General features: G+C 36.1%; 1 protein-coding gene across 3 annotated transcripts in view; it reads right to left on the bottom strand.

Moving 5' to 3' along the window:
- Positions 1-13,898, bottom strand: part of KIAA1958 (KIAA1958 ortholog) — a 130,732-nt gene that overhangs the window by 17,982 nt on the left and 98,852 nt on the right. For 2 of the 3 annotated variants that reach the window (XM_027550520.1, XM_027550519.1), the window contains one exon: positions 2,900-3,072. In XM_027550520.1, coding sequence (XP_027406321.1) covers positions 2,900-3,072 — 173 coding nt within the window. Of the gene's footprint in view, positions 1-2,899; positions 3,073-13,898 lie in introns of those variants that run through there. The other variant, XM_027550517.1, reaches the window with a different exon arrangement.

The following is a 13,898-nucleotide window of genomic DNA, read 5'->3' as shown; positions in this document are numbered from 1 at the left end:
AGTTCCTGCTGTCTAAATCTGTTTTCTGTTTCTAATCATTCTCATTCATGGTGGTTTATTTCCTTAAGTGACTCGTGATTTTTTTTTTTTTTTTTAATGAGCACATATTTAGTTGATCTTTATTAACCTGTGAAAAATTTGCATCTACATGTTGGATGTTTTCCTTCAAAGATTATTAGCATATGACTCTGCAAGGAGCCAGGGTATGTTATTGACTTAGAACTTCTTTAGACCCTTTCAGGGTCTTCTCAATAAAGGGTTCCTCAGTTTCACTCCTAGTCACTTTCCTTCCTCAAAGGATGCTATTAACATAAGCCCTGAGGGGAGAGCCTGATTTTCATATGTGCTTATCTCACACCACTTCAGTTTCAGCCCTTGGATGACTCCATTCCTTTTTGCAAAGGTCCCTCACAGTATCTAGGGCACCATGCTTCCAGAAGTAGAAACGTGGATCTCCTACTTTATCTTTAGTTGGTACCCTAAACACATCACCCAGACCTAGAGGTATCGCTCGCCTTTGGGCTTCAACTTTGACTTCTATTTGCAACACCTCTGAATCTAGACTTCCGGCTTTAATACTTCCCCCATGTTTGAAATTCATGTTCCCAAATGCTTATTTGACATATCCATCTGGCAGATGTATCTATTATTTAGAAGGCAATGGCACTCCACTCCAGTACTCTTGCCTGGAAAATCCCATGGACGGAGGAGCCTGGTGGGCTGCAGTCCATGGGGTCGTGAAGAGTCGGACACGACTGAGCGACGTCACTTTCACTTTTCACTTTACTGCATTGGAGAAGGAAATGGCAACCCACTCCAGTGTTCTTGTTTGGAGAATCCCAGGGATGGCGGAGCCTGGTGGGCTGCCATCTATGGGGTCGCACAGAGTCGGACACGACTGAAGCAACTTAGCAGCAGCAGCAACATAACCAAATCAAAGTACGTATTTCTCTTCTTTTTTGTTTTAAAAAAATGTTAATTTGATATAATTTTAGACTTACAAGAATAGTAGAGAGAGTCCCCAATGAATCTTCACTGAGCTTCTCCTAATGTTAATATCTTACAGAACAGTTATTGAAACCAGGAAATTAACATTCTTGCAATGCTATTAGCTAAACTTCAGACTTTACACATATTTCCCCATTTTCCAGTAAAATTTTCTTCCTGTACCAATATAATCCCACATTTCATTTAGTTGTCATGTCTCCTTCAGTTCAGTCCAGTCGCTCAGTCATGTCCGACTCTTTGCAACCGCATGGAATGCAGCATGCTTTCGTTTCCTCCGAACTGTGACCATTTCTCTATCTTAATATCTTCTGTGACCTTGATACATCTGGAGAGTACCAGTTAAGCATTTTGTAGAATTTTCCTCAATTTGGATTTGTCTGCTTTTTTTATCATGAGTACACTGAAGTTATTAATTTTTAAGAAAAAAATCCCATACATGCAATGTGTTGTTCTAAGCACATGGGAAATATTAATCTTGATCACTATTAAAGTGGCATCTGCCAGGGTTCTCCTCTGAATAGTTACTATTTCTCTCTAGTACATATTTAAGAGGGTCTTACATTGACGCAACACAAAAATCCTGTTTATCTTTAAACTTTCACCACTAATTTTGCCAGTACCAGTGGATCTTGCCTGTAGCAATTATCATTGTGGTGTTCTATGGTGATTTTATACCTCTCTTGTTCTACATTTTAAAAAATTAATTTATTTTAATTGGAGGCTAATTACTTTACAATATTGTGGTGGTTTTTGCCATACACTGACATGAATCAGCCACAGGTTTACACGTGTTCCCCATATCAAACCCCCCTCCCACCTCCCTCCCCATCCGATCCCTCTGGTTTGTCCCAGTGTACCAGCTTTGAGTGTCCTGTTTCATGCATCAAACTTGGACTGGTCATCTATTTCACACATGGTAATATACATGTTTCAATACTATTCTCTCAAATCATTCCACCCTTGCCTTCTCCCACAAAGTCCAAAAGTCTGTTCTTTATATCTGCGTCTCTTTTGCTGTCTCACGTAATGGGTCATCATTACCATCTTTCTAAATTCCATATATATGCGTTAATATACTGTACTGGTGTTTTTCTTTCTGACTTCTGTCTCTATACGTCCTAGAATTTTTCCTTCTATTAACAACTGTCAAACATTTCAAGTTAGAAGAGATTTTAAGAGCTTGTTTTACAACTGGGAAAATTAAGAATCTATCAAATACATTTTTGCTCATCACTTCCAGTTAATTGCTCTAAAATGTTACATTTCTTACATTCTTTCCTGTTAAAAAAAAATTCAGTGTTTCCCTTTCACCTGACCCTTAGGACACTTGCAGATCCTATGGTCAGTGTTCTCCCTGTTACGACAGTCCCTTCCCTGCTGCTCCTGCAGTCATCTTTCAAATAAAATCTCTCCTTATAAAGAAACACAGGAAAAATCTTTAGTGGCCAATATTCATAAGATTTTAGCTTGGCATTTAAGGGTTATGAGAATCCAGCTTTTATAGTTCATTGTTCCCATACGCAAAGCCTCTGCTGCAGGCAGGTGAATATGTCCCTCTGAATTTTACTCTTTCTTACATGATTCATTTAGAAGACTCATGTCTTTATCCAGTTCTCTTGAAACTCTACCTCTTTCTCAAAATACAAAATTAAGTTTAAGTATCAATTCCTTTGTCAGTCTCAACAAAGTGAAATTAATTTACCCATCTGGATTTTTTGGCATTTAAATTCTTCTTTGTACTGTGGATATTTTTCTATTTTAGGGTCTTTTCCAAGTTTCCCCAGACAGAAAGCACCTGTTCCATGTTCCCCACAGTGCTTAGCACCCTGCCTGACACAGGCAAGCTCAGTAAAGCTGGCTGTAAGGAGAAGTAAAGTCAAGAGTTTCTTACCTTGGTGATGTCTGTGTGATCTTTGAGCCCATTGGTCATGCACCAATATCGCCACACATTCAGGGCATACCGCGTGGCTTTGGTCGTGTTTGGGCTTACTGCACTGGTACATAGATCATTCAAGTCATCATTAATATTAAATACAGGAAATTTGTTGAGCTTAGTAGAATAGGCTAGAAAGAAAAACAATAAAAGGCATTAAAATAATTTGCCATTCCCATCTTTGGAGAATTAAATCTTTGGATCATGTTAAATAACAGAAAACTTCTAGGAGACAACCCTTTAAGAAAAGAAAGTTTCTATCAAGTATATCTATATTAGAATATAGTATATATATATATATATATATATATATATAGAATATAGTATATAATATATAATATAGTATATATATATAAAAATATATTTCTAACTTTAAATCATGCAGTATCCTTGGATTTAATCCCCCAAATTTTGCCATATATACTAACTGATGCACTAACGCAGGCATTACAGTAACAGTTGTGGAAAAATGAACAAGGAGAAACAAAGAATGATTCTAAAATTTTCACTGAAAAACATAGCATTTCAACTAGAAAGAAGGGAAAGAAAAGGGAAGACAAGTTATACGTTCTTCCTCTTTACCTTAAGCACGTGTAGAACTGTAATAGTCTCAAAAGTGTTTTGTGTCATTCTGGGCAGCTTCAAATTAAATGGTATTAGCATATTTCTTTATTTCTTTTCACAAACTGACAGACAGAGATTTCAACCCTGAATCTACAACCCATCTGTTAGCTCAGAATCTGAATGGAAGGTCAAGTAGAATATTAGGGAAAGAGAAGGGGTACACCAGACAGGCTCTCATCTGAGAGTGAAAAGACTGTAAATTGTAACTGCTAAATGATTTTAGATGAAGACTCTTCTTTTTCAATGTGTCCACTGGTTGCCAAAGAGACAGCTAAATCTACAACCATTAGCTGGCCTTTCTTCACACTGTGATCTACTAAAGCTGGGCTTAAACTGTTCAAATTGTTGTCTTTCGATAGAAAAAAAAGTCAAGGTAAAAACCACCACAAAGTTAAAACAATGCCAACTTGTACTCTAACCAGTGATTGTGACCCACTTTGGAATGTTTCTGTATTCAAACCAGGCTCAAAAAGGCTGAGAAATAGCAAAACCCATAGCTAACACATTACCAAGGTGATCTGCAAAGTGCTTGTATCTGACTCACCTCGCCTGTCTCTGCTCCCAGTGAGGAACCCAAACCACCAGCCTCCTGTGTTTTCCAGCATCCACCTGTGCCCAAGACGCCACATCACCCCCTCCCCACACACCCTGAGAAATCTCACTCAGGTCTTTGTGCCGATCAAACAGCGTGTTTTTTCAATTCCAATTGCAAACTCGTTTCCCTTACAATCCAACTCCCTTATTCTGGCTTTGGGTATGAGCCCCACATTTGCTTTCTTATTCCTTAGAACTAATAATCTAATTGTGCCTGGAAGATCTCTTCAGTTGGTTTACATGCTCCTTAAGACTGTGTCTTCACCCTTTAAGTTGGCTTTGAATTGCTGAACACACAATCTGCTTTAATAAATGCTTAAAGTAAGACAGAAACAATGCTAGAAATGCTTTCCAAAGCAGCTGAGACATGTAGGCATATTCCTCTCACCACCCTCCTAAACTGACATGTAGCTTCTATTATTTCTGGGACTTGCTTGATATTAATGAAAGAATTCTAGTATAAAATTTACTATTATGTCCAGCACTAATTAAATGCTCACTATAGGCTAAGGGTCATATAAATTATCTGTGTCTCTAAGCAATCCTACTGTTATACCTATTTTACAGGTAAGGAATCTGAACCTCATACACTTAGTAAGTTCATCCATCATTAATCCAGTATTTACTGAAGTACTCTCTCTGTACCAGGCACTGTGCTGTCCCAAGTCATGGAGTTGGAAAATATTACAGCCAACTCCTGGTTTGCTCCTGGGTCCTGCTGACTCCACTCTGGTCACTACAGCAAAGGAATCAGGTACTATAGGGATACAGCGTTTAGTAAGGAACACAATTTAGGTACTAGCCATTTGTGCTTCTGAAAAACATCCTTGCCTCCCAATTTACTCAGACTAACCTTCATAAGTCTGATTTAAATAACCACTATAGTTTCACTATAGCTTTTCTGAACAACAATACAAAAATGACTTATTTGCAACACAGTCTAGTCCCTATCACTTTAATATACATAGGAGTAGAAAAGAGTACATTGCAAGACAGGATGCCTAAGTTTAATTATTACATTAAACAATTATAAGGGCTTAAATAATTTAATTTTCTATCACAGAAACAGAGACTGTACACTGAAAATGGAAACCAAGTCCTAGTATATAAAGAAACAGGGAAAGAATGCTTGTATGCTTACATAATGGGAAAAGAAATCTGTGAAAATAAAACAGCATACACGGTTCCTTATTGACTGTATTTAAGGACTAAATTATGTCTCTTTAACTGCTTTTTAAAAATTCTGAGTATAAGTTGTAGTGTTGTGGTGCTGGGGACATTTTTAGGAGAGCATCCTCATGAAGAAACAAACAAAAGTAAGAACTTACAGCTGAATACAGGGAAAAGGAGGGACTACTAAAGAAGCCTTTGAATGTTTCCCACTAGAGAATAGGCAAACTCTGAGCTCAGAGTTAGGAGGGGCTGTGGGAGTAGAGCCTAAGGATGGCCAGATCTGAACGATTATCCTACTTTCTATACACAGCTTCCACTTACATCATTTACAGCACAGTGTGTAAAGTGAGTGGATCTGCAGTGGAAGGCTACTACCCCCAAGGTCAGAGAGAAAAGGGGGCACTGCCTAAGGTAACTCTGGGCGGCCCCACTGGATAGAGAGGGGAGAACAGGAAAGCAGCTATAAAAAGTAAGAAACCCCCAATGTGCTCCATCTCTCAGGTAGCACCCCTGCTGTGTCTACACTGGAGAGGGCTCCTGGCTCCCAGCCTGTCTTCTATTTTATACCGTGCAGGGAAGCTTCTTCATGGATACTTCTTTGTCCAGCATTACAGCCGGGTGAAGTCCACCTGCAGAACCCTGTGCTCAACTATTACCCACAAAAGTGAGCTCTGCCCAGGCTCAAACAGGACCCTCGAACATGGTCTAAGGAAATCCCTATAAGCTATCAATGTTAAATCCAGACTTTCATTTTAAAATGTGAGCATACAAACAAGCATCACCTGGCAACTGGGTAAAACTTAAAGGCGTGGAAGTTAACAAGTTATACAAGCAGAGCAACTAATTTCATGTTCCCTATCCTCTACTTGAAAACAGACAATTCAGAAAACCAGAAAAAAAAAAAAAAAGAATTTAAAAGATCAATACAGAGGTTTGAGAGGATAATGCATACTTAAAACAAGAACAGCTCTTATTGCAAAAGGAAAAGAGAACCAAGGGGAAAGGGGGTGGGTGGGAAGAACTGGGAGGTTGGGATTGACATATATACATTATTGACACTAGTATAAAATAACTGATGAGAACATACTGTATAACACAGGGAACTCTAATGAATGCTCTGTGGTGACCTAAATGGGAAGGAAATCCAAAGAAGAGGGGAGACATGTACATGTACGGCTGATTCACTTTGCTGAACGGCAGAAACTAACACAACAACGGAAAGCAACTATACTCTAATAAAAATTAATTTTTTTAAAAAAGGAAAAGAGAAGAACAAGAAAGATCCTGGAAAGTTTAAATGATGGAAAAACACATTTTAAAAATCCTCCGAAGAGCTGAGTATTAGAATGAACATGGCTAAAGGACAAATTAGTTACTAGGAAGCACTTTTCCATGAAGGGCAGGCAAAGTAGTAAAAAACTGATGAGAGTGAAGCTAAGAGGCATACAAGATAGACTAATGAAACTAAAAATCCATCTTATAAGAATTTAAAAGAAAAAGTTAGAGAACAGGATAAAATAATCCAAGACATATGAAAACCCCATTGATCAAAGAAAGATTTTAATCCTTAGAGTGTTAAGGTTCATGAACTGTCTAACACACACATTGAAAAGACACATAAACATATCTTGGTGAAATTTCCAAAGCTTGAGAACAAAAAGAAAACTTTGTAATCTTTCTAGAGCAGGGGCTGTGGAGAGCCACTGCGACAGTAACAAGAATTAGATTTTTCAGCTGTGATACCAAATACTAAAATACATTGACTCAAGTCTACTCAGAGTTGTGAGGGAAAACAACCAAAATTAAGAATTCTATTACCTAACTAAAGTATCACTTGAAAAAGAAAGGTATTATCAATCATAAAGAGAGTATCATCCAAACACCCTTTCTTAAAAAAAAAAAAAGGTCATGGATATTTGCAAACAAAAGAAAAACTGAATCAAAGAGAGGGAAAGATATTGGGTACAAGGTATAGTGAGTGAGAAGCAAATAATTTACTCCTAACGCTAGGTAATGTGGCAACTGAGCTCAACACAACTGTTAAGACTGTGAAAAGAGATGGGGTGTGATGGAACAAAATCTTGAACTAAAATTCCCCATAATTTCAATAATAAGGGAAAAAGAAGAGAGGAAAGATATTAAAAAATATGATTAGGATCTCATCCTCTTTGGGAAGGATAAGGAACAAAGAAGAAAAAAAGGGAGAGATGACCAATGTGAATTAATTTTTATATTAAATATATATATTTAAATTTGTTAAAAACAAAAAAAAACATGAAAGAAATTAACTATTAGAATGTATTTTCAAATCAGAGAGTAAATAAAAGGTATTAGCCAGAAAAAGTTAAACAAAAACAAAAGTCTAACATCTGCAACCTATCAAGCAAAACTTGAGACAAATTAAAAACAAAATAAGGAACCAAGAAAGCAAGTATTATGTAAAGAAGACATACAGATGGCCAACAGGCACATGAAAAGATCCTCAACATCACTTATCACTAGGCAAACGCAAATCAAAACCACAATGAGATACCACCTCACACCTGTCAAGAAGACAAAAAACATAAGTGTTGGTAAGCATGTGGAGAAAAAGGAACAACTGTGCCCTGTTGGTGGGAATGAAAACTGGTGCAGCCACTGTGGAAAAGCACACTTGTTCTTTTAGACATAAAGCTTATTGCACACTTAACAGACTACAGCATAGTATAAACATAACTCTATGCACTGGGAAACCAAAACTCTACAATTTATCACGGAGAGTAAATAATGCTTAAAAAAGCAAGGCAATTATTGCTTTCACATTTTTAGATCATTATGAATTTCAATAAAGCAAAAAATATTCAGTCTGAAAATGTTTGCCACCAAATTCAATGTTTTTTTAAACATTACTTTTTAGATATAGTACCAACATTAAATATTTTATACATATTAGTTATTTTTAGTAATTTGAAACCTTCTTAGAAAAGATTATCATTAATTTAAAATAGATGAATAAAACTTTTAAAAAGAAAACATTTTCTGACTTGTAGGGTAAATATTCCTCAACTTAAATTCTAATATTCTTCCCCTACTGGGAAAATAAAATTTGTTACATTTTAAATGCTTAACTTGTAAACACATTTAAAGATGAATCCCTTGTGTCTAGAGTTCTAAAAACACAAACTTAGTTATAACTACTTATAAAGTAGTTTCCAATACAATTTAAAGTATTATAATACAAAAATACAGTAATTATTTCTATTAGGAATATTCAGCTTTCTATGAATAAATACTTTGGGAGACTATCCACAGATATGGAAGAAATTTATTTGCACTTTTGCAAAATAATGAACTGTGAGAGAGAACACTATATTTTCTGGGGGTTTATTAAATAATCTTAGTGACACAACAAGGATGTGTGAAACTGATAATTATAATCATTTTGAACAACCATTCCTATTCCAAAGAACATTGTCAAATGTGCTAAATGCAACAAATTGCACACAGAGAATTGTATCTGAACCGAAAAATTTTCCTAAAAATGAGGAAGTCTAGAACCTGACATCTACTTAGCTTGGCATGACTTCATACAACTGGCTGACACAACTCCACAGATGGACAGAAAGACCGAGTTTGCAGTGGAGACTTCTGCTCCACCAACAGGACTTTTAGGCCTGGGGCTCCAGGAAGCATATGATTAATTAGCTATAAACGCCTTCCGAAAGTGTCTTCCCTACTCAGGAGCTTCGTCCGAAAGTGTATTCCCTACTCAGGAGCTTCGTCTGAGCACTTGCATGACCTGCCCTCCTCAGTGGTTAGAAAACAACTGACGCAAAACGCTCTGCTCAGTCTGCACTGACTGTTACCTGGGCTAATGCGTGGTGACAGGACAAGTTTTTTTAACTGTGGTTTAACTCGCCTTTTAAACTGTTTGTTGTAGCTATAAAAAATCAGCCAGCTTTGCAGAAAACCATTGAGTAAATGAATGAAGACTAGTCATACCCAACCACAGATAAAACACTAGGATTAAAGCACGCTCTCATTATAGAGACATCACTGATGTTCATTAACTGATTTTATTGGATTTTTTTATTTCTATAAGTTTTAGGCTGTACCAACAAATACTGAAAACGATAGAAAGTCACACTACATTAGAGATAACCATTATCACATAACAGAATAAGCCACTGGGACATAAAACTATAATTTTATTTAGAGCACAGGTACACAGACAAATATGAAGCAAAAACTGAACTGATAAAGATGAAAACATCTTGGTGTTAAAGATCAGTGAGCAGCAAAACAAAAATGAAACCAACAGTATATTCTTAATAACAAAAAAATTCTCCTGTATTATTACAAATATCAAAAGGCAGAGGATTAATTAACCAAGGGTATCACAGTTACATATTTTAAATATTAACAGAAATTTCCCTCTTCCTCAATTCACCTTTCTCTTTCTTCTTTCATATATTATAATTGTAGCAGCTTAAAAAGAGAATTTTAAATATGGTTTGAGTGAACAGGCACACATATGCTTTTTTTCACGTAAATCAATTAAAAGCTAAGTGGCCAGAAAATATACATTCATATTGACAATCCATCAAAAGGGGGGAAATAAACCCATCTTCAAAGAACAGTACTGTATTTTTCTATATGACTTTTCTAAGTATTAACTGTGGTGATTACATTTCTAAACAGATGCTTAGTGTTAAATTATACTAAATTGGTAAATCTACCTTTTTATTCCCAATTAACTTATAAGTGGTAGAATAAAAAGAATCTTAAAGTCATTCTTACAAGAAAGATGGAAGAACTTAAGTTGTATACAGCTTTCATTTTATGAAATCACCAAGTTCTTTACATTAACAAATAAATGAGTTTCTATAAGAGATTCTACTGAATCCAAAATGTTTCTAGTCATCATCTACCAGGCCTATGGGGTTATAAGCTACATTTTCAGGTTACAACAAAAAATGTCCAAACTATGAGGCTAATCTGGCAAATCTATGTCTAACTTTAGCAATGAAATAAAGTTTAAAGTCATGGTGAGAACAAACTCTATACATTAGAAACCTAATAAATATATATGTATTATTTGATTAAAAAGTTGCCCTAGGCATAAAGGCCTCAGGACAGACATACAAAATGTACAAAAGACCCAAAGAGGGCAAATAAACCCAAAAGCAGGACTCAATAAATGTATCCATAGCTATTTAATAGAAACTATTAGTCATCGTTCCAGGACATATCATGCCAGAATCTTTGGTGTTCATATAAACAGAATTCTAAGTACAAAGATCTTGCCTGAAAACTCCAGATGCAGGAAACAAGAAATATTTTTGTGTCACTTCAGAGGCCACTGAACAAGGACATGATTTCTTCAGAACATACATAATTGAATTTCCTTTATTTCTTTGTCACCTCCATTGAGTGACAAATGCTTAAAGCATATTCTGGAGAAAAGGCTCAACATAAAATATACCTTTCTTTTCCTATAAGCAAAGAAGTGGCCGGGGCTTTGATGAATTCATTTTAATATTCTTAGAATTAAACCAGAATTTCAGAAGCAACGTTTCCAAATACAGTATTGCCTGTTACCGACAGTCACACAGAAAGCCTCAATGTAACTCAGAAGACTGTCCCTTTATTATAAGGATATTATAAGTATAAACCCACTGAACAGACAGAAGGAAATCCTGCACTTGAAGTGAGGAGTTTTGCAAAGTTGGTGTGAAAAGGTTCTTTAAGAAGAGCCTTTTTTCTTAACATTTTATGATATTTCCCTTCCATTTTAAGTGAAAGTCACTCAGTCGTGTCCGACTCTTTGCGACCTCATGGACTATAGAGTCCAGGGAATTCTCCAGGTCAGAATACTGGAGTGGGTAGCCTTTCTCTTCTCCAGGGAATCTTCCCAACCCAGGGATCAAACCCAGGTCTCCGCATTGCAAGTGGACTCTCTACCAGCTGAGCCACAAGGGAAGCCCAATAATGTATTAAGTACGTATGCAATTTACCTCCATTAAATTTTAATAAAATAGAATTAACCCACTGAAATAATATTCTAATGTCACAGTAAGTTGGGAATTGTTGAGGCAAGTCACAAATATCAGGAAGCAAACTAAAGACAGGTGGGCATGAAAGGATTCTGATGGTCATAAGACAACCAGGTATGTTAAGTCTATGCAGATGCTGAATATAAAAGTTAATATTTGGGAACTCCGGGGTTTTCATATTGTTGTTTAGTTGCTAAGTCATGTCTGACTCTTGTGACCCCTTGGACTGTAGTCCGCCAGGCTCCTCTGTCCATGGGATTTCTCAGGCAAGCCTACTGGAGTGGGCTGCCATTTCCTCCTCCAGATCTTCCCAACCCAGGGATCAAGCCCATGTCTTCTGCATTTGCAGGTGGATTCTTTACCACCTAGCCACCTGGGAAGCTGGGCTTTTCATGGTCCCTTATAAACAAAAGGAAAATGCTAAATACTCTATTAAATGAAATTCAGACAATATGGCATGATAACCAACAAAGATAATGTATCCGCCACCACAGTCTTCTGTTGTTATATTCTTCAACCTAAAATACCTAGATCAAGGGAAATTATGCTGCTACATTGACATTCTATGGAATTTCTCTAGTATTGGGGGAAAAAAAATTTACGGTGGGGGGTACTAGGAAAGCTCAGAATTCTTGCTTTCTCTTTTTACAAATGTTTCCCTTTCAAAGAGTTAGGGAAAGTGCAGAAGGAAAGCTGACCTGGAATTATAAACATGAAGCAAGATTTTGACGTTGGCATCCCCTGACAACTACAACACTTCCTTCTGTAGAGGCCACTAAGTACGGGCTCAGAGTATCAAACAGCGAAGGACGTACTTGCACAAGTCACACGTACAAATGTTGACGGGCACAGCCTCTTCGCACAGTTTTTCAGATTAACTACAATAAGTGATAGCAGCAATGGTTAACAATTCCACATAAACACCACAAACACACATATGAAAGAGCACCTACAACAACATGCAAAATCTCAACAGTGACATCACAGAATATACACAATGCATAGAGACTGTAATGGTTTTTGGCAAGATGGTGTTTTTTTTTTTTTTGTAACAAATACTTTATAAAACAAAATTCTTTTGTTATAAATGCTATTTAAAAAGTTGTAATATAATGAATTGTAGATATAAAAGTTCAGTTAATCTGAGTGGATTAATACTAAAATGAAACTTCTACTTCATCCAGCATAAATAATCAATTATAAATTAATTTCTAGTGGAAGTATGCTAAGGTATTTGATTTATAAAATTTAAGAATCACAGAAAGTAAACAGGCATAAAAATCACTTAAATACAGTATGCACAAATACTGTTAGGACTCTATATTGCTGATTCTTCCTAATTCTACTTACCACAAATAAATAAACTATGCCAAAGCATTTTCAAAGCTCCTTAAAATGAGTGTATGACGGAAAAATGTCTAAGTCCAGTGTAACACCAAGAACATTAGAACCCTAGAAAAATCCAACTCTGCATTCAAAAGACAAATAATTCCACTGTACCTTTTAACATCTTAGAATTTCATCTTTCATCGTCAACTATGATCTGGTAAATATAACTTACAAAATAAAAATTTGTGAGATTTAAAGTATACTTGTTTGAATCCTTGTTTGGAAGAGTAATGTGGATAATATAGAAATTTACAAACAGTTTGTATCTGTGGATCTTCCTGCGGTAGGCCTCTTTCATTAGTTCCCATTTTCCTTCCCCTGTCTATCTCTAAATACATTTCACAAACATCCTAGTTATGTTGATAAAAATTTAATCGTTTTGATTTAAGATGTCCCAACCCTCTAAGACGATTTTACCTACAAACTAAAAACTTTCCAGACTAAAAAAGAGCACAGTACATTAAAAAACCCAATAATACAGATGCTATATATCTGGATAGTCAAAAGAATACCACTTTAAATAAAAAGTTACTTTTTTAAGTTCATAATCTATGACTGGAATTCACATATTTGAAAACTATAGTTTGTTTCTCCTCTAGAAATGAAAACTGAATATAAATGGGGTAGGCTGAAAGATGTTAAAAGATGACTGATTATATTTAAGGATTATCCCATCAAATCTCAAAAGAAGTTGCTGTAATCCAGGTATAACATTATACAATGAAATGTAAAAGTTCACATGCAAAATAGCCTATTTGGAAACTGGCAGTTTGAATCTCTTTCTTAATAGAAACTTGAGAGCTTAAAAAACTATTAAAATTTTCAAAACAAGAAAAGGATACCGCTTCTTACTCAGTGGGAATGTAGGGTTGTTCTTCCTAAGCCCTATCTACAGACTGGAAGTCAGGGTGTCTGGATTACACTTCGGCTCTGATTCTAACAAAGTGTGTACATCTAGGTATTCATCTCAACTCTCTGGGGCTGTTTCTCTCTTCTATAAAACAAGAGGGATGGATTAGATGAGATGTTTCCAATCTTATTTTCCAGCCTGGCACACAAGAAGGATATGTAATAGAGGTAGTTCATTCAGTCTAGTGAGTCTCCAGGTAAGAAGTTAGGAGCACAGGGAACATGAGAATTCC

This window comes from Bos indicus x Bos taurus, chromosome 8 (genome assembly GCF_003369695.1).
Source record: "Bos indicus x Bos taurus breed Angus x Brahman F1 hybrid chromosome 8, Bos_hybrid_MaternalHap_v2.0, whole genome shotgun sequence".
NCBI classification, from domain to species: domain Eukaryota; kingdom Metazoa; phylum Chordata; class Mammalia; order Artiodactyla; family Bovidae; genus Bos; species Bos indicus x Bos taurus.
Note: the sequence above shows the minus strand (reverse complement) of the source record. Positions and strands in the feature narration are given on the sequence as shown.